At 51.3% G+C, this 17,271-nt stretch overlaps 3 protein-coding genes and 3 non-coding genes across 6 annotated transcripts in view; 1 reads left to right on the top strand and 5 right to left on the bottom strand.

Moving 5' to 3' along the window:
• Positions 1 to 2,094: 2,094 nt before the first annotated feature.
• Positions 2,095 to 4,686, bottom strand: SNAPC5 (small nuclear RNA activating complex polypeptide 5). The gene is made up of 3 exons (XM_006264234.4): positions 4,537 to 4,686; positions 4,308 to 4,400; positions 2,095 to 3,633 (listed from the first exon to the last, which is right to left on the bottom strand). Exons 1-3 carry the CDS (start codon positions 4,624 to 4,626, stop codon positions 3,508 to 3,510), a joined length of 309 nt encoding a protein of 102 aa, XP_006264296.3. The 5' UTR covers positions 4,627 to 4,686; the 3' UTR covers positions 2,095 to 3,507.
• A 1,854-nt stretch (positions 4,687 to 6,540) lies between these two features.
• On the bottom strand, positions 6,541 to 12,308 carry RPL4 (ribosomal protein L4). The gene is made up of 10 exons (XM_014606029.3): positions 12,203 to 12,308; positions 10,957 to 11,128; positions 10,025 to 10,131; positions 9,442 to 9,580; positions 8,950 to 9,074; positions 8,280 to 8,409; positions 7,669 to 7,825; positions 7,392 to 7,475; positions 6,762 to 6,882; positions 6,541 to 6,674 (listed from the first exon to the last, which is right to left on the bottom strand). Exons 1-10 carry the CDS (start codon positions 12,203 to 12,205, stop codon positions 6,621 to 6,623), a joined length of 1,092 nt encoding a protein of 363 aa, XP_014461515.1. The 5' UTR covers positions 12,206 to 12,308; the 3' UTR covers positions 6,541 to 6,620.
• On the bottom strand, positions 8,143 to 8,213 carry LOC132244270 (small nucleolar RNA SNORD18). The gene has a single exon (XR_009455853.1). It is a non-coding gene; the product is annotated as a small nucleolar RNA SNORD18 (small nucleolar RNA).
• Positions 9,649 to 9,748, bottom strand: LOC132244272 (small nucleolar RNA SNORD16). Its single transcript, XR_009455855.1, has one exon. It is a non-coding gene; the product is annotated as a small nucleolar RNA SNORD16 (small nucleolar RNA).
• On the bottom strand, positions 10,215 to 10,286 carry LOC132244271 (small nucleolar RNA SNORD18). Its single transcript, XR_009455854.1, has one exon. It is a non-coding gene; the product is annotated as a small nucleolar RNA SNORD18 (small nucleolar RNA).
• A 225-nt stretch (positions 12,309 to 12,533) lies between the features above and the next one.
• Positions 12,534 to 17,271, top strand: part of ZWILCH (zwilch kinetochore protein) — a 28,361-nt gene continuing 23,623 nt past the window's right edge. Inside the window, exon 1 of the mRNA XM_059714537.1 lies at positions 12,534 to 12,763. Within this exon, the coding sequence (XP_059570520.1) occupies positions 12,708 to 12,763 (56 nt within the window). The 5' untranslated portion in view covers positions 12,534 to 12,707. The remainder of the gene's footprint in view (positions 12,764 to 17,271) is intronic.

The raw sequence follows: 17,271 nt of genomic DNA, 5'->3' as shown, positions 1-17,271 counted from the left end.
GCTGCATGCAGGGCTGATGTGCTCTTCAGAGTGGTGCTGCTACATTCGGTACGAGTTACAGGCTCCTGACTGCACGCACAGAGGTGCATCACGGTAGTCCAGGCAGGAGCTGATGTGTGCTGCTAGGGCCAGGAAAGCCCCAAGAGGATGGAATGGAGGTTCTTAGCGAGGTGTACATTTGCGTAAGAGCTCAGTATCCACAAGAAAGACAGGAGCACTCCGGGAGTGCAAACAACCCAGTGTGGGCAAGACTGCAGTAGAGCTGCAGGCTCCTCTGTGTTTTCTTTTAGCAGCATTGGCACCTGGCTTGTTCCAGTTCAGTCTCAAGCAGCTGCTCACCTGCGCGGCCATCTCGTCTGATCACTGAACCAACCTGCTGACAAGGGTTCCTGTATGGTGTGAAGGGCAGGCAGAGCTGCAAGCACCTCCACTGGGCCCATGCCAGTCCAGTCTCAGGCAGCAGCAGGTCTATGATGAGTGCAGCGAGAGGAAGTCCTGATCCCGAGCTGAATTCCCCAAGGACAGATCAAGTAGCTGAAGAATGGCTAGCATCTCTTCAGTATCTTAAATTTGTCCTTCCAGGAAGATTCAAATTATTCCAGCGCATTGCTCTGGATGCCTGCCAAATACCTCTTGCTCAGCAGAACCAAATGCTGCAGAATGACAATGACTGTTTGCCCTCAACTAATCCGCAACAGGAGATTGTTTAGCAATGCCTCCATCCGTTTCCGTCCCTTTGCCCAGTTTGGATCCAGACTGTTTAGTGGAACAGTGCCAGCCTTGTGTGTGAATGGAGTTGAGAGCTGTTCACTCCAGGCTGCAGTCCAGAACTACACCATGTACAGCATGTCTGCAGGTAAAAGCATGGTAATGACCTATTTATGAATGACAGGTCACAGAACACTTTTATATTCTCCTTTACCTGCTTTCCCCTTCCATGCAGCAATCTTAAGCTCTACAAGCATACTTGGCCCCAGGACGACAGTAGAGGGTGACATGGTACAGGCCCTTGGAACAGGTTTAGCAAACGGAAGTAGGCATTTATCACGGGGTCTCAGCACTGCTATTTCAGCAAGTCAAAATTCTCCAGTCCAGTTTCAGCTGCAGAGTAGCTATCCCAAGACACTGGGTTTGCCTTGACACAAAGGGTAAGAAGGCAACAAGATGTCACCATTTTGGGGCATGGCACAGCAAAATGCTGACAATCTACTTGGCCATAAAGAGTACAAAAAGCATGCAGCCCTTGGCCAGAGACCCCTATAAACTGAATGTCCAAATGCATTACTTATTAAAAAAACCAACAAAAATACAAAAAACCAAAACCACCATTTGCAGGGTCAGGGTTTGCCATTCCAAGCTCAACTTCAGACTTTCTTACCTGATGACAGCATTGGCTCCAGTGAGTTTGAGACAAAGCTTACACACCATCTTCCTACAGCAAGATTCAATTTTTAGTTGCAATAACATCCAGCCTAATCAGCCCGGGGGTTACAAGAAACAATGGCCACAAGCTAGCAGAGAGCAGATTTAGACTGGACATTAGGAAGAACTTCTTCACAGTTCGAGTGGCCAAGGTCTGGAACGGGCTCCCAAGGGAGGTGGTGCTCTCCCCTACCCTGGGGGTCTTCAAGAGGAGGTTAGATGAGTATCTAGCTGGGGTCATCTAGACCCAGCACTCTTTCCTGCCTATGCAGGGGGTCGGACTCGATGATCTATTGAGGTCCCTTCCGACCCTAACATCTATGAATCTACGAATTGTGTGCGTGTCCAACCCTCAGCGCCCATAACCACACTCCACATTTCAATTCTCAGTAAGAGGAAGGCAATGTTCTAGGTCAGAAACTTTTCAGTGGCAGATTCTTCTTTTAACCACATGCAGGATATTCAAACACTGCACGCTTTTCTTTTCTTCCTAAAGTAAACTTTAAGAAGAATATACATTTGGATTGTCTGTAGTTCTGTACAAGGATGTCACTAATATGTCTGATGCTACAGAAATTTAACACCCTTAGCGTAGCAGAGACAACCTTGGAGTGTTCCCCTCCCAATTTTAACCATATCAATGTTTCTCAGTAAGCCAGGGTGACAGGAATGTTCAAGTTAAGATATTATTTTATTTCCTATTTTTATCAGCATCAGTACAGGTTTGGTGTTCTATGTTTCCATACAACCATTTAAGGGATGATACAACAACCAGCTGCCTCAGTCTTGTAACTGCATGCCATCGAAGAGGAGAAAATGCTTTGTTGGCCGATACGTGACACTAAGTGATTAGCATAACATTGCAAGGATTCCGGAAGGGCTCAACTTGCACTTCCTAAAGTAACAATCCCAAGAGACTTCCTCTGGCACAAATCCCGAAGCTGAAGATGGCTTTACAAAGATTAAGTTAAAGCTACATGCCAGGTTGGCTGCTACATGACAGCGGTCAGACTCCCCGGTGAGGACAACACTGATGACAGGAGATTTTCTGCCACCAGAGCCAAGCTCTGGCAGCTGGTAGACCGCCCACCCCCCCCAGGCCAGGTGCCATCTTTTCATACCCCTGCCAGGCACAGCTCTGCTGGAAAAACTCCAGTACATGTTAGACTTGCTATGGGAAAAGGATGACAGACCTAGTTTAAGTGTTATCCCAGTTCAGGGGAGAAGTTGTAAAGTGGCTTTTCTTTTGCCACCTGGGCACAGGTAGATGCTGATCGGCTGCTACTCTTCAACAGGAACTTCCCTGGGACTCTACAATTTGCACCTGGTTTAAAAATACTGGTCTCCTTCACCTTCACATTCACGCTGACAGTGCAGTGTGAGGAAAGCACCAGTGATACTGAGAGGTTCCTTTGCTGTCGGGCTCAGGATGAAGCTGGCATTCAGAGCCCCTAGTGCAATAGCTCCTGCTCCCAATGCACCAATACTTCATTTCCGTCACATTTGTAGGGAGTACAACATTGAGTTTTCCACACAGCTGAGAATGCACCAATGCAAACAAGCATGCAAAAACCGTCTTGGACCACGTTCCTTCTTCCTGCATGTTAAAAAATTCTCAGCCTATGCAGATGAGGTTATATAGTACCATTAGCTCAGCAGCGAAATGCTGAGCTCTGCTATTAAATCTCAGCAATAAGAATTACAGTTGGACAGGTTATTGCTTTTAGTGCACTACTTAATTTAACTTGACTAAGGACTTTTTCCCACTATATACAAACACTTGGTAAACTCCATGTTAGGCTTTTAAAAGTAAAAAGGATCATGCTACATATTTGTGCAAAAACTTTCCACTCTTTTTACACCCAGAACAAGGTTTTGCCTGGCGCGTGCTGTCTTGTGCCATCCGTCTAACCTCCTTGGAGCTCTTCACGAGTCAGTTGTGCGTGTAGTTCAGATCTGCGTCTGGCCCCCTCCGCCCCCCACCCTCCCCCTCAAAAACCAGCCCTGACGGGAAGTTTTGCTTGAACGTTAGGGATGTTCCTGAGTCCGTGATAAAGAGACTAATTATTTCCCACTCTTCCCCTTTCAGGAGTCCAATTCCTCCTCCTCCTCCTCCTCCTCTTCTTCTTCTTCTTCCTCCTCACGCTCTTGAATACTTAACTGCAATTCAGTTTGATTGATAGCAGCCTCGTTGTCCATCTGCCCAAGAGCCTGGTATGACAAAGAGCACCACCGCTCGGTTACCAAGAGGAATAATAATGTTGGATACTAGAAAAGGAAACAGCTAGGGAAGATTAAATAAACCTCAGCCGCCTTTTAAACCAGCGCTTCTCAACCTTTTTTTTGGACCAGGACCCATTTGTGAACACTGATGGCCAGTCCGGACCCAGGCCTCGGCCCCAGCGGTGGGGGCCGGGGGAGCCCCGAGCAGCTGAAACGCCGCCAGCCTGCAAGGGAAAAGCCACCGCTTCCCACGTTTTCCTCCTTTAAAAGAGAGCCCATTTCACAAAGTTGGTTCCCGTCCCTTTCATATATTCTTGCGACCCACGGGGATGAAAAACACCGTTTAAAGGGACCTCGGTGCCGGACTCCCCGCATTGCTGAGCGGCGTTTTCTCCGCAGCCTCGTCTGAACAACTCCTAAACCAACCCCGCGTCCAGCAACAAACCGTCGCCGCCGTCTGCACCAAGTCTCCACGCCCCGAAGCGGGAAGCGAGGCGGTCGCGCCGCCGCGCCACCCAGCTCCCGGGCACGGCGCGACGCGGAGTCGAGGAAACGAGACACCAACGGGGGCGCGGAGAGACGCTCCGGGCCCACGGGCGGAGGCCGCTGCAACTAGAGCGACCCCAGGCAGGAGCGGGATCGGGACCCGAACCCGGACTCACCTTCTGCGCCTCGTCTGCGGCGACGGCGGAGGACGAGACGGTGACGAGCTCCTCCCGCGAGCTGATCATGGAGCGAAGCGCCAGCTCCTCCACCTGCAACGGGGCACCCTCAGCGTTGGCCCGGCGGGCCCGATCCTGACCCCAGCCCGGGGGGGGGGGTGGTGAGGGGGGATGGAGGTTGCCCTGCCCCTGCCCTACCCTACCCTACCCCTGGGCCCTTGCCCCTGACCTTGAGCCGCGTGAGCTGGTCGTGCAGCGCCGCCTTCACCTGCAGCAGCGTCTTCTCCTCCTTGCGCAGCTCCTGCAGGCGGCTCAGCATCGTCCCGGCCCGGCCCGAGCCCCCTGGCGGCCGCCCGGCCCCGGCCCCGGCCCCGGCCCCGGCCCCGGCCCCTCGCCGCTTCCGCCCGGCGCACCCCGATGACGTCCGCGCAGGGCACGTGACCGCGCGCCGACGCCATCTTGCGTGCGGGCGGAAGTGCCCGGAGGGGCTGCACGTGCGCCTCGCAGACCTGTGCCCCGCTCCGCTGTGTTAATCTCGGCCGGGAGGGCGCCGGGCTTCTAGTAATTGTGCTGGGAGAGGGGGAAATAACAGCAGGACGAAGGAAGGGGAGGAAGGGGCGGCGAGGGGCTTGCAGGTGCGGGGAGGAAGGGGCACAGGCAAGAAGGGAAACAGGCAGGAAGACCGCACGGAGCACGTCCTCTTCCGCGTTGCTCTATCAGATGGGTTTTTGCCATTTTACAACCACCTTAGAATTTACTGTTTTATAAGAGGGTAAAAAGGCTGCCCTTGTAAAGGGGCAGACTATGCCCCTAAGTCTTCACTAGTTGCTTTATGTTTGCACATTTGGACGAGCACCTCTATCGAGTTGCCAAATGACTGAAATTTAGCACCAAAAGTGAGGAGCAAAACTCTCAAACCTTGGTTTACCACAGCAGTGGGGCAAGGGCAGGGGTTTCCGGCTGCCCCCTCGCACAGCTCTTCAAACCACCGCGCCCCACACAACCCCCCTCCTCTGGGTGCGTTTGCTACACACCGTTTTCAGATCTCAGCCGCTTACTTCTAGAGTTGCTTAAACTCATTGACATCACCTCAATTTCCATTGGTAACTGCCAGTCCTGCTTACGTATTCCTTCCTTCCTGACATTTGGGAATGGGGGGCCCACAAAAAGTTGAAACAAGCCATTAATACTTCTACTGCTTGAGGTTATTTAGGGCTGGCAAGGCGGGGGCTGAGTGAGTTTTGGCATTGCTGAAAAGACAAGCACTTGTTTTGAGCTGCATACTTCCTTTTCCAGTGAATTAGTTGTCTACTGAGAAAATATTTGCACATATTCCAGGCTTGAACTAAATGTGCACTGTGGTCAGGGAGTGAGATTCTCGTAGAAGGTGGAGGGATGTGGACAATATTGGCAGCAATAGCCTCAGCTTTGGATTTGTAATGCTGAGCTGTGACTTGCGTATGGTGCTCTGAACGCAACAGAGCAGCATTTCTCAACCCAAAAGTGTTGCAAGAATATATGAAAGGGTTGTGAACAAACTTGGCTTATGGGCAGTGGGTCAGGAGTGATGTTTACAAATGGGTCCTAGTACATAAAGGGTTGAGAACCGCTGTGTTAGAGGAGATGTATATTTCTCCAGGTCTTTCCTACAACAGGAATATTTTTATTACCCTGACACTATGGGTTCCAGTCAAGATCAAAGGCTTTTGCACAAATAATACACAATTTAATTTCACCAATTTCAGGCCCCATTTTTTAATGCAGTTTACCTAACATTTCAGTTTTAATGAAATATATATATTTCTGGGGGAGAAGATGCTTTGCATAAGTAGGCATGGACGGCAGGGCAGAGCCAGGCAGGTGGAGAGCGAGTGCCAGGGATGGGGAGGTGGTGGCGAGAGCAGCATCTTCTCCCTCAGAAGCAGCCACAGTCAAGTCTCCAGGCGCTGCGGGGGAGTCCCACACTTCCAGCTTCTCGCAGAGGCAGGGGGCAGCTGTGGGGTCTGATGAGGAGTCCCATCAGTGTTCACGGATTTCATCATTTGCGGGGATCTCCAGAATGGACCCTGTGAATGGCGAGGGTCTCCTGTATTTACACTTTTCCCAAATGCGTCCTGATTGTGTGGTACAAGACAATGTTGTATTTATGTTAAGTACTTTCCATGGTCAGTGAATATCTTTCCCCGCCCCCAAAGCGCGTTTAGTAGTGTTAAATAACTTCACAACATTCCAGTATCTTAATAGATTTTTTTTTATTTGTAGTAAATCTATCAAGTGGCTTCTGGACGACAGCTGGATGAAACTGGGTAAGGCTTATTCTGCAGCCTTTGCATTTACTTTTGCTTTTTTCTCCTCCTTGAGTTTACGCTGTGAAAAAGAATCAAACCAGATATCAGGACCATGCAGAGCATTTACCATTTGCATTATACAACACTGATTTTGAGCTGCACTCACGTTTTGAGCATGGCGCAGCATAGTATTGCGTCGCAGTGTCTTGGCATACGGGTTCAATTTTATCATGACTCTCAAGTTCTTCAGTGGATTTTTCTTGAGGACCCTACGGTGAATCTTTTTGCTGTGGAAAAAAGGCCCCTCAAATCAGCATACGAGGTGGAAAACGCCAACTGTTAGGCATTTTATATCTATTTTATCACTTTAACCCCCCCCCCCCCCCCTTTTCTGCGTCTACCACTTTACTAAAACATTGCTTTAAATGTGCTTACTTTTCATATTTCTTTCAGTTTGGAAATACGTAGGAGTGGTTTTCCATTCCCCCAATTCCCATACAGCAGCATAAGGCTACAGGTTAACTAATGCACTGCATATACCACAGAAAGTGTGAATCAAGACCAAACACTGGAAAACTTACCATAAAAGACCCTCAAATTTAAAGTACCATAAAGGTACATTTTAAAGCTGATTTTTGTTTGGGACCTGGAATTCCTTGACATTGGCCCTTTAATTAACCAAATTAAATCAAGGAATTGAAGGGCTGCTCTCAGGTTACGTCTATATCCCAAGAGTGGAATGAAAATGTTGAAACAAAAGTTCATCTACTTGACCATGAGAATAAATAATGATTACTTTGGTGCACGCAGGGCTCTCTGGATCTCTTGGCTCTTCAGGATTCTTCCAAGGTCAGTATTGGTCATTTTATGCATCGGCAGGCTGCAAACAAACATTTACAGTCACAAGTTGGACAGTACATGGAAAATGCCCATAGCTACTGTTCTGACAAAAATAGCCATCTAGGAAACGTACATTCTGAGGAAAATCCTTTATTAGGAGATGCATGGTGTTGGCTAGCACAATACCATTTTTAAAGTCAATTCTACCCAGATCAGATTCCAGATATACTCACTTATAGTTACTCTTCAGGCTAGCAGGTTTGCGCCAGGTACCATACAAATCATCCAGTTTGCGGAAGGCACTTTCAGTCCAAATGCAGAAACGCCCAACGTGCCCACCTGGAGCAAGTCTCAACAGATTCAGCTTGTTCACATTGAGAAGAGTAATTCCTATAAAAAAGGCAGAAGCACAGCACAGACATTTTCCTTTAAACACACAATGGCAAAAACTGGATGTTTGGATCAAAAAGATATAGCCTGAGTGTACTAGCCTTAAAATCTTTCTTTCTCCAGCGACTTACACACGGTATTACCGAGACATCCCACACACAAAATCTCCAAGTTAAGTTTTTCTAGGATATTCACAAGAGCGGAAGACAGAACAGTAACAAGTTGTCTCGCTGTTCCATGTGACAATTAGTTCGTTAACATGACATCCTTGTTGAAGCAGATTTTTAAAAACAATGCTCTACCACTCAACTAGACCAATAGTCAGAACTTCCACAAAATCATGCGTTTCAGAAACACGGACCAATGAAGTGGAATCTCATCATTCAAGTGCTCTGAAGTAGAGCAGAGCTCCTGCCAAGAGGTAACTGCCCTTTGTTTTGGAATTCAGAGTTACCTGGAATATTTCTGAATGCCTTGATGATACCGTTGTCCTCATTGTAAATGATGCAGGGTCCCCTGCGCTGGATGCGACGGCGATTCCTCATTTTACCCTTTCCAGCACGCATACGCTGAGAGGCATAGACCTACGGAGAAACAAATACGTTAAATCCAGCCACTGCGATTCCTAAACACGACTGAACGTCAGCTACAAAAGGTCAGAACTTCACCGTCATCACAGTTCATCTGAAACACGGACCAGTGAAAGGTTCATCATTCTTCAGTTAGGTCAAGTAAATGGTAATGTGAACAAGTAAATCGAGAGTAATAAATGTGCTTTTCATGGCCTACAGTTCTGTGTGTACAACCTAGTGCAGGGGTGATCAATTATTTTGGGTGGAGGGCTGCTTACTGAGTTTTGGCAAGTCATCGAGGGCCGTATGACAAGCAGACAGGGGCAGATAAATATTAATTTTCTAGATTTTTTAGGGACCCCACAGGCCAGACAGAATGGCCTGGCGGGCCGCATCTGCCCCATGGGCCGCATTTTGCCCACCCGACCTAGTACGTACTTTGCAGTGACATTTACCAAACAGTCTGGAACCTGTACCCCATATCAGCAGTACTTTAATGGTAATTTCTAAAAGCTCTTTTAACAAAGTACTTGAATTGAATGACAAACTCACCTTTTTGATGTCATTCCATGCTTTAAGCTTCTTAAGAAGCAGAACAGCTTCCTTGGTTTTCTTGTAGTTTTCCACTTTGTCCTCAACTACCAGAGGAAGTTCTGGGATCTCCTCAATACGGTGTCCTGATTAGGATTTTGAAAATAGATTTTAAGTTACTTATTGCTTTCACCCAGGAGATAATTTATTTTAAAATAAATATAAAATTATTTGTGCAATGAGCAGGTCCATGCTGGCTTCTCCACATAATTCCACTAATGCGCCTGCAACTATACATATAAGGAACACTTCCAAGGCTGAGGGTAGCTCCACCTCAACTCTCACCCTCCAATACAAACAGAAGTCATGGTGGAGAACTGGAATGTGACACAAGATTGCTATTTCAGTAGCTCGCTATCCTGAACTACCAGGGCAAAACCTAGACTGCTCCACAGTGGAGCTCGAATGTTATTCATGATAAAACCAATGTTTTGGAGTACTCAAAATACCTACCTTTAGACAAGACCAGAGCTGGAAGGGCTGAAGCTGCTAGAGCAGAACAGATGGCATAGCGTTTCTGGGTTGTATTAACCCTACGATGCCAACGTCGCCAAGTCTTGGTTGGGGCAAACATACGGCCCCCACGGCACATCTATACAGCTACGGTTAAGAAGAAAATATTCCAAACTTTACTTGCAGGTCAAGATCTTTTTGAAGCCTTGCTCAGCATCAATTGTTCGTCAGCCATCTGTACCAGCTCGCCGACAGCAGGCAACTGTCACTGAATACAGAGTAAGACGCAAATTACGACATCATGGCAAGTGAAAATAGTGCATTCCGGTCTCAAAACGTGCAAGTCAAATCTTCATTCGTGGCAATCAGTGAATGTTTGTTTATTTAAATAAAACATAAAAGCTTTGAACTCGCACAGGAAATGCTATTCTTCACATTACAGGCTCAAGAAGAGTTTCTAGAGCCTAAACTATAGCACGCTACTATTACCTTAAAGGGGAAGAATCTCCAAACTAACTCCTTCTGCTTCTTCTCAGAGTTATATTGTATAACTACTTGGGAGAGGCAGCCAGAAAAAGGATACATTCCCAAAAGCACCTTGGCCAGAACGGTGAGTTCCACCACCTCGTACTCGGGGAATACGAGCAACAGCTCTCCCAGTACCCCAAGATTCAGCACTGGTCTGATGACCTGGAATAGTAAAGAGATACGAAACTCAACAGTGTGAAACAACACAACTTTCCTGCCTAAGAAAAATACAGAATTCAGAATGGACAATCAGAACTTCCACTGAGATCATGTAGTTCAGAAACACGGACCAATGAAGTGGAACCTCATCATTTATGTGCCCTGGTCTGGTACCCTGTGCTGGCACCACACCTCATTTCTGAAGTGAGCTGGTTTTCAGTTTAATAAACAGACTCATACCAAGAAGCGCACGCTAGGACCACCCTCTGGCTGTGTCCTTCAGGTTAGATATCAAGTTGTGGCACTGATGGCAATTCCACGTTCCCCAGGCCTTTTCATGGTAGATATGTTGATCCTTCTCAGCCAGAACCACCCCTTGCATGTTTAATTACCTACAGTCATTTCTGCAGCATGCATTTCCAATTCTTTTTTTTTTTTTAAACTACCGCTTTTAGAAAGTGCCTGTGTCATTTTGGGCAAAAGATAAATACCTAAATGTTTTATTGCATGTATATATTTAACTCAATTTGAAGTGCATTTGCTCTTCAGTTTTAGTTGGCATGAAAATATTTTAAGAGTCAGCGAGTTGAAATTTATGACCGATCTGAATGGTCTTATGTCGACAGATGGGACAAGCCCCAAGGACTGAATGGCAAGAAGACATCAGGGGGTCGGACTAGATGATCTGCTCAGGTCCTCTCCCACCCTACTTCTATGAAACTAAGATCTTATAGACAGACAGGCCAGTTACACCATTACAAGTAATCAAGAGTTGATCCAAACCTAACAGACCCACTCCAGTTTGATGCGCTACACACCAAGTCATACCTGCAAGTTCACTCACGGCGTAAGGCTGCCTGTTGTTCTTGCGCAAATTGGTGTGAACGAAGTTCACAATATCCGGGCGAATGGGAGCCTTGAAGACAGCAGGCATGGTGACATTTTTGCCTGACGTCTCCCCCTTTTCGGAGTAGATCGATATTAACGGACGAGCACAAGCCTGGAAAACAAAACAAAACAGAGTTTTCCTCAGCGCGAGTCAACGGGACGCTTCCCACCCGGAAACGTAACGAGTGCTGGTCAGAATCAAACGGTCTTCAGCTCAGCAGTGCCGGCGCCGACAGCAGGCCACTGTCACCGAGCACTGGATACGTCCCAAATTACATCATCGCGGCAGCGCTTCTTCCCTAACGCGTGGACCCAAAGGTAGCAGCGATACGGCACTTAAAACACTGATAACAGCACTTAAAATGCTGAAAGCGCTGTCCAGCTGGGGACAGACCGCGTTCATCACGAGCGCTCGTTCCTGCCGGGGCAGGGGGTCGGACCTGATGATCTGTTCAGGTCCCTATAAACCATGAGCGCCCGTCAAAACTTCATCCGGCTTTTCCTGATTTGAGAGACCCGGAGTGAGGCAACCGGAGAAAATCCTATTGCAGACGACACTAAACCAGGGTCCGACACAAGGAGGAGCAACCAGCTCCAGCTGCAGCGAGGGAAGCGGAGGTTGGATGTTAGGAAAACCTCTCTGGCGAGGAGGGTGGCGCAGCGAGGAGGCTCCTCGGAGGGGTGGTGCGGCCTCCGTCCTCGGAGGTTTTTAAGACCCGGGTGCGCAAAGCTTTGTCGGGGGTGATGCAGATGGTCCTGGACCCCGCAGGTCCCTGCCACCTGCACTCCCTACGACTGGAAGGATGGGGGAGCGCGGTTTCCCCTTCAACCCGCTCACAGCCTCCCAATACCCCTCACACCACGTGGCAGGGCCGAAAGCTGCCCTCTTCCTTCTTCCTGGAGGGGGAGGGGAAACGGACCCCTTCTAACCCCCTTCTTTGAGGCGGCCCCTGACCCCCACGCAGCGCTGGGAGGGGGCGACCACCCCCCGGCCCGGCCCGGCCCGGCCCCCCCGGCTCCACGCGGCGCTGACGACTCCAAAATGGCGGCCGCCGCCCCCCCCACCTGCACCCGCGTGCGGCCCGGTGCCTCCGCCCGGCCCCGCTGCGGCCGCCCTTCGCCCCGCTCCCGCCGCTCCTCTCCCGCCGCCACCGCCACCGCGCGCGCGCCCCAGGCCGCGTCTCACCATGTCGGCGGCGGAGGCTGCGGCCCCTCTCGCTGCTCGCTCCGCCGCGGCGCCGGCCGGAAAAGGAAGGACTCAGTACTTCCGCCTCCCTATATGTAACCTTCCTCCGCGCCCGCCTCCCCTCCGACCCGACGAAACACCGCGCCGGGAAGCCCCCGCTCGTCTTCCCTGCGCCGCCCCGCCGGGGCTGGCAGCGGTTCCCGGCAGCGCCTCTTTCCGCGCCCCTCAGGGCCACAGCAGCATGGGGACTATTTTCTCGGCGGAGGGATTCCGGGGAGGCGGGGAAGGCTGAAAGGCATTGTAATAAAAGTGTTGTTTTTTTTGTAAAAGCGGCTGTGCGCGGAGTGGCGGGTCGGGAGCGCGCTGCGCCCAGTGCGTCAAGCGAAAAAAAAAAGGCGTTTCTGTCCCGCCGGGGGCGCGGTGCGGCGCGGCGCGGCGCGGGTGTAGTTCCGGCGGGGCGGGAAGGCGCGCGTTTCGGCTGAGGCGGCGGCGGCGGCCGTTGGCGATGGCGGCTGCGCTGAGGCACGGCGCGGCCGCCGGCCTGCACGACCGCCTGCTGCGGTGAGTCTGTGCGTGTGTCTCGGCCGGGGGGCGGCGGCCATTGACTTCCATAGCAGTGGCCGGGGTCTGCGGTCGCCGGGGGAAGGCGCAGGGGAGGCCGCCACAGGCCGGGGCCTCGCGGGGCCGCTCACCGCCGCGCGCGCGTGTCCCGTGCACCCCCCCCCCCACACACACACATCTCCCCCCACAATCACACCCCCCCATCCCCCTTCCACATACATCTCCCCCCCCCCACACACATTCACACTCCCCCACCCACCCCCTTCCACACACAATCACAGCCACACACTCCCAACATACACCCCCTTCCAGACACAGTCTTCCCCCCACAATCGCACCCCACCCCCCTTGCCACACACCATCACAACCATACACCCCCTACATGCACCCCACTTCCAGACAGTCTTCCCCCCACACAATCACACCCCACACCCATCCCCTTCCACACACAATCACACCCATATACCCTCTCCACCCTCCCTCCATACACTGAACCCCCGCCTCCAGCACAGTCGCAGACCACTTCCTCACACAACACACCCACACGATGCCCTTCCCCCCCCCCCCACACACGGATCTAGTCCCCCAACCGTCCTCTACACACAACTTACAGGAGTAAGACTTTATTTTGAGGTATTTTGCGATCACCTTTACCTAAACCAAACACACATGTAAATAAGGACAAAAATATCTTTTGGAATAAAATGTGTTATAATACATGTTTGATTTTTAGTATACGATTTATTTTGGTTTTTTCCAGTTCCGAGATGGCAAACCCCTCTTGCCAAAAGGAGTACTTCTGGGGGCAAGGGGAGGGACTTGTGGTGGCAAAGGTTAGGGGTTCGGAGCAGGACTTCCAGTCCCAAGATGGCGACCGGGGGCAGGGCACCTGTCAAGGGCGGCGCTACCCTTGTGGCCCTTGACAACTCACCAAAACTCATTAAGCCCAAAATAATTGCCCACCTCTGACCTGAATGGCGCTGGAAGTGTGCTGTGCAGCACGCTTTAATCTTGCTCTTTTTGCCGCAGGCCTCTCCTGCCACTGATTAGCGGAGGGGCCCAGCGGCCCTGCCACTTGCTGCTTGCTCTTGATTGGCCTGCAGGCCAAAATGGCAGTTTTAAATATGCCGAGGTTTTTGCCTCCTCACACTGATTGGCATAGGGGCCCCAGCAGCCCTGCCGCTCGCTGCTGATCCGCTGGGAGGCAAAAACCAGGGTAGTCAAAACTGGTTTTTGCCTCTCAGCCGATCAGGAGCAAGCAGTGGGGCTGCTGGGGGCCCTTTTCCAGTTGGTGCAGCGAAAAGATCAAGATTAAAGGAGCTGTTGCACAGTGCACTTCAAGTGTGATTTAGGTAGATCCCTAGTTGTGGACATGGTGTACACCCTGAAGCACCAGGGTCACACTGTGTATGGATTGAGTGGTTGAGCCTTTTAGGAGAAACCTAGAACAGCTGCTGAACCCAAAGGCCCTGTGTCACAAAGCAGCAGAGAGCAGATGCTGAGAGGGAGAGTGAACTGGGTCTGACCAGGGGATTTTCCCACTGTTCCTCTCTCAGTTCTTGTGTTTAAGGTCTGGTTCAGAGGCCATGCCTCTCACTCCCATGACCAACAGCTACAGATGCCCCTTTCCCCAAAGAATATCATAGAGAAGTCGGGCTGGAAGGGACCTCCAGAGATCATCTGATTCAACCCCCTGCCTGAGGCAAGATCATCCCTATCCAAACCATCCAGGCCCTGCAGAGACTCCTCTATGGTGCTGGTAGCCACGTGGCATGGAGCCACTTGGGGCACGCCTTCCTCCACCGTCTTCAGGGGTATGACCAGCAGCTCTTCCACCTGTGAGGGCTTTCCATGCGGGACCTGGGAGAGCTGCTGGGTTTCTACCAGGACCTCCTCAGGGCCTGGAGGCTGGTCTCCACCTCCAGGTCCTACTGACCGCATCGCTGAGCCCCTGCTGAGAAACCCACAGCTGGTGGTGCCAGCAACAGAGGTACCCTAGGTGCACCAGAGGATGGTCCTGGCCCCCATCACTTGTATCCGGGACCTCCCGGACTGTGCCAAGCAGGGCTGGGCAGATGCTGCCGTACTGGCCCAGTGCATGGAGGTATCCATGTTGCATGTGCTGTGCTGCCTACTCCAGGAGGTTAAGGCTGCCCTGCCTTCCACTGCCCTCATCTACATCCATCAGGTTCTGCGTGAGGGCAGTCCCTCTCTCCCACCCATCCCCATGTCCCCCAGCCCTCTGGAGCTCATTATGGGGCCCTTGCTACGGCAGCCTCTGTAGCACTGTCCTCCTCACCCTCTGAGCAGGCTGGGGGACATGAAGCCAGTCTATTTCCATACTGCCGATCGCTGCAAGGTCTACATGCTTATCAGTCAGCTGACACAGGGGCCGGCAGGCAAGGCTGTTGGGCTGGCAGTAACATCTTGGGAGCTGGTGAGGGAACATCAGCCAGCAGGAAGGCTGGTGCTCCCCAATGCCAGCAAGGAGAAAAACATCTGGAGGTTTGTGTAAGAACTAAGGGGATGGAGGAGGTTCCTGGGGGATGCAGTGTGGGGGTCCAGAGAAGGGGGCTGAGTGTACAGGGGCCTAGTGAGAGGCCAGATGACCCCAGACAGAGGGGCTGAGTGCACAGGGGCCTGTTGAGGGGCCAGGTGAGCCCTGAGGGGCTGAATCTTTGGGAGACCTAGTGAAGGGGCTGGGGAGACCCAGTGAGGAGGGTGGCTATTGAGGGGTCTGGATGAGCCCAGAAGGAAGGGACTGTGTTGGGGAAGACCTATGGAGGGCTCTTGGCATGCCCAGAGAGAAGGAGCAATCTATGGAGGGGCCCAAGAGGGTGGACACACAGAGATGAGAGGCCAGATGACAGCCAGAAGACTGACCCTGGGATTTTAAACTGGCCTATTTGGGGCCAAGGCCCAGGAGGAGCCGAAGGGTAGAATAGAGACTGCCAGAGCTGGGAGAGCCTGGAATTCTTGATGGGCATGAGATGGGGCCAGAGCCCAGGAGAGGCTAGAAGGTCCTTATGCAGCCGTAGCTAAGAGGAAGAGGTCAAGGGGCATGCAGCCCAGTATGATGATGGCTGGTGCTAGGTCATCTGAGGGGAGCAGTCGAGGAAAGGGGTCTGAGAGTGATCTGGGGGGCCAGAGATGGAGGCCTTGGATGGGAGATGGAGCCAGGGCCAGGGGTCCTGGTGGTTAGCAGCTCAGAAGGGGCATAGGACATCTAGAGGGAGCCCAGAGAGGGACAAGTAAGATCAGGTAGGCCTGAAGACTGGTCCTGGGTAGGACCTGAAACTACCCTACTGGGGCTGGTTAGTGTGGTTAGGCTGCCTGTAGTGGGGTGGTCTCCATGAAATGCCACGCATGGGCTGCTGCAAGGAAAGGCGAGGATGGAGCACCAGAAAACCTCAGTTCCCACTGTTTTGTGGGTTACCCTATGGAGGGGGAAGGCTAGGGGAGCATACCCCAACAGAAAAGCAGTTGGCAAGGAAGACCAGGACTATGTGGGTCCAGTGGCCCAGCGAGGGGCTGGGGGATAGAGTGCAGGACCAGAGGGGTCCGAGGGCTTGGATAGTGTCCGGGAAAGTGGAGAATTAAAAGGGTCCAGGACAAGAGGGCAAAAAGGTGCTGGTGGCTTAGAGAGGGGCCAGGAGGGAGACCAATGATCCTGGTAGCCCAGGGAGTGGTTGTGCGAGACTGAGAGGTTTGAGAGCTCAGAAAGCAGCCAGAGGAGAGACCAAGGGGTCTGGAAACCCAAGTGGGGCTGAGAGGGAGACCGAGGGGTTTGGCAGCCCAGGAAGGGGCTGTATGGAGAGACCAAGAGGTCTGAGGTCTGGAGTGGGGCTGAGAGAGGCCAAGGGGTTGGAAGGCCCAAAGGGGGGCTGCATCAGCAAGTGGTAGAACATCAGTAAGGATGCCATCTGCAAGGCATGGGACATGGTATAGGGGAGGTATGGAGCCATGGAATTGGCCCGTAAGGCTGGGATCACAATCCGGGTGGTCATTGTAATAAGACCAGGGCACCTGTCTGCATTCTGTATAATAACTAACATCAAGGCATGATGGGAAAGAGCTGGGCAGACTGCCCATAGAGCAGGGTATCACAAAAAAGAAATGTTGAGTACCCTATGACACAGGTTACACATTAGGAGGTACAGCTGCATTAGTTCACTCAAGGTAAATAGCAATCATAATTACAGTGGGTCCAAAAGCACAAGTCTTAGGGAGGCCTAATAGGATGTTTGCAGTCTTCCACTGTATTTTAGGATCTGCATCCTATCTGACTGGCAACCTGTAATATCAAATAAATTACCTAAGATAATATTTTAGATGTTCTGATAACACAAATGGGTCTGGAAGGAGACCCTGAGTAGAATGAGTGCTGTTTTTTCTCTGTTCAGATTCTTTGGCATTTTGGATGAGATCTGAAACCTGTTTTGATCATGAACAAAGATCACCCTTCTAGATACTTAGTACTTTTGCTTCTGCCTTCCAGGTGTAGCTCA

Source organism: Alligator mississippiensis, chromosome 11, assembly GCF_030867095.1.
Source record: "Alligator mississippiensis isolate rAllMis1 chromosome 11, rAllMis1, whole genome shotgun sequence".
Taxonomy (NCBI): Eukaryota; Metazoa; Chordata; order Crocodylia; family Alligatoridae; genus Alligator; species Alligator mississippiensis.
This window is presented reverse-complemented; position numbering and strand designations above follow the sequence as displayed.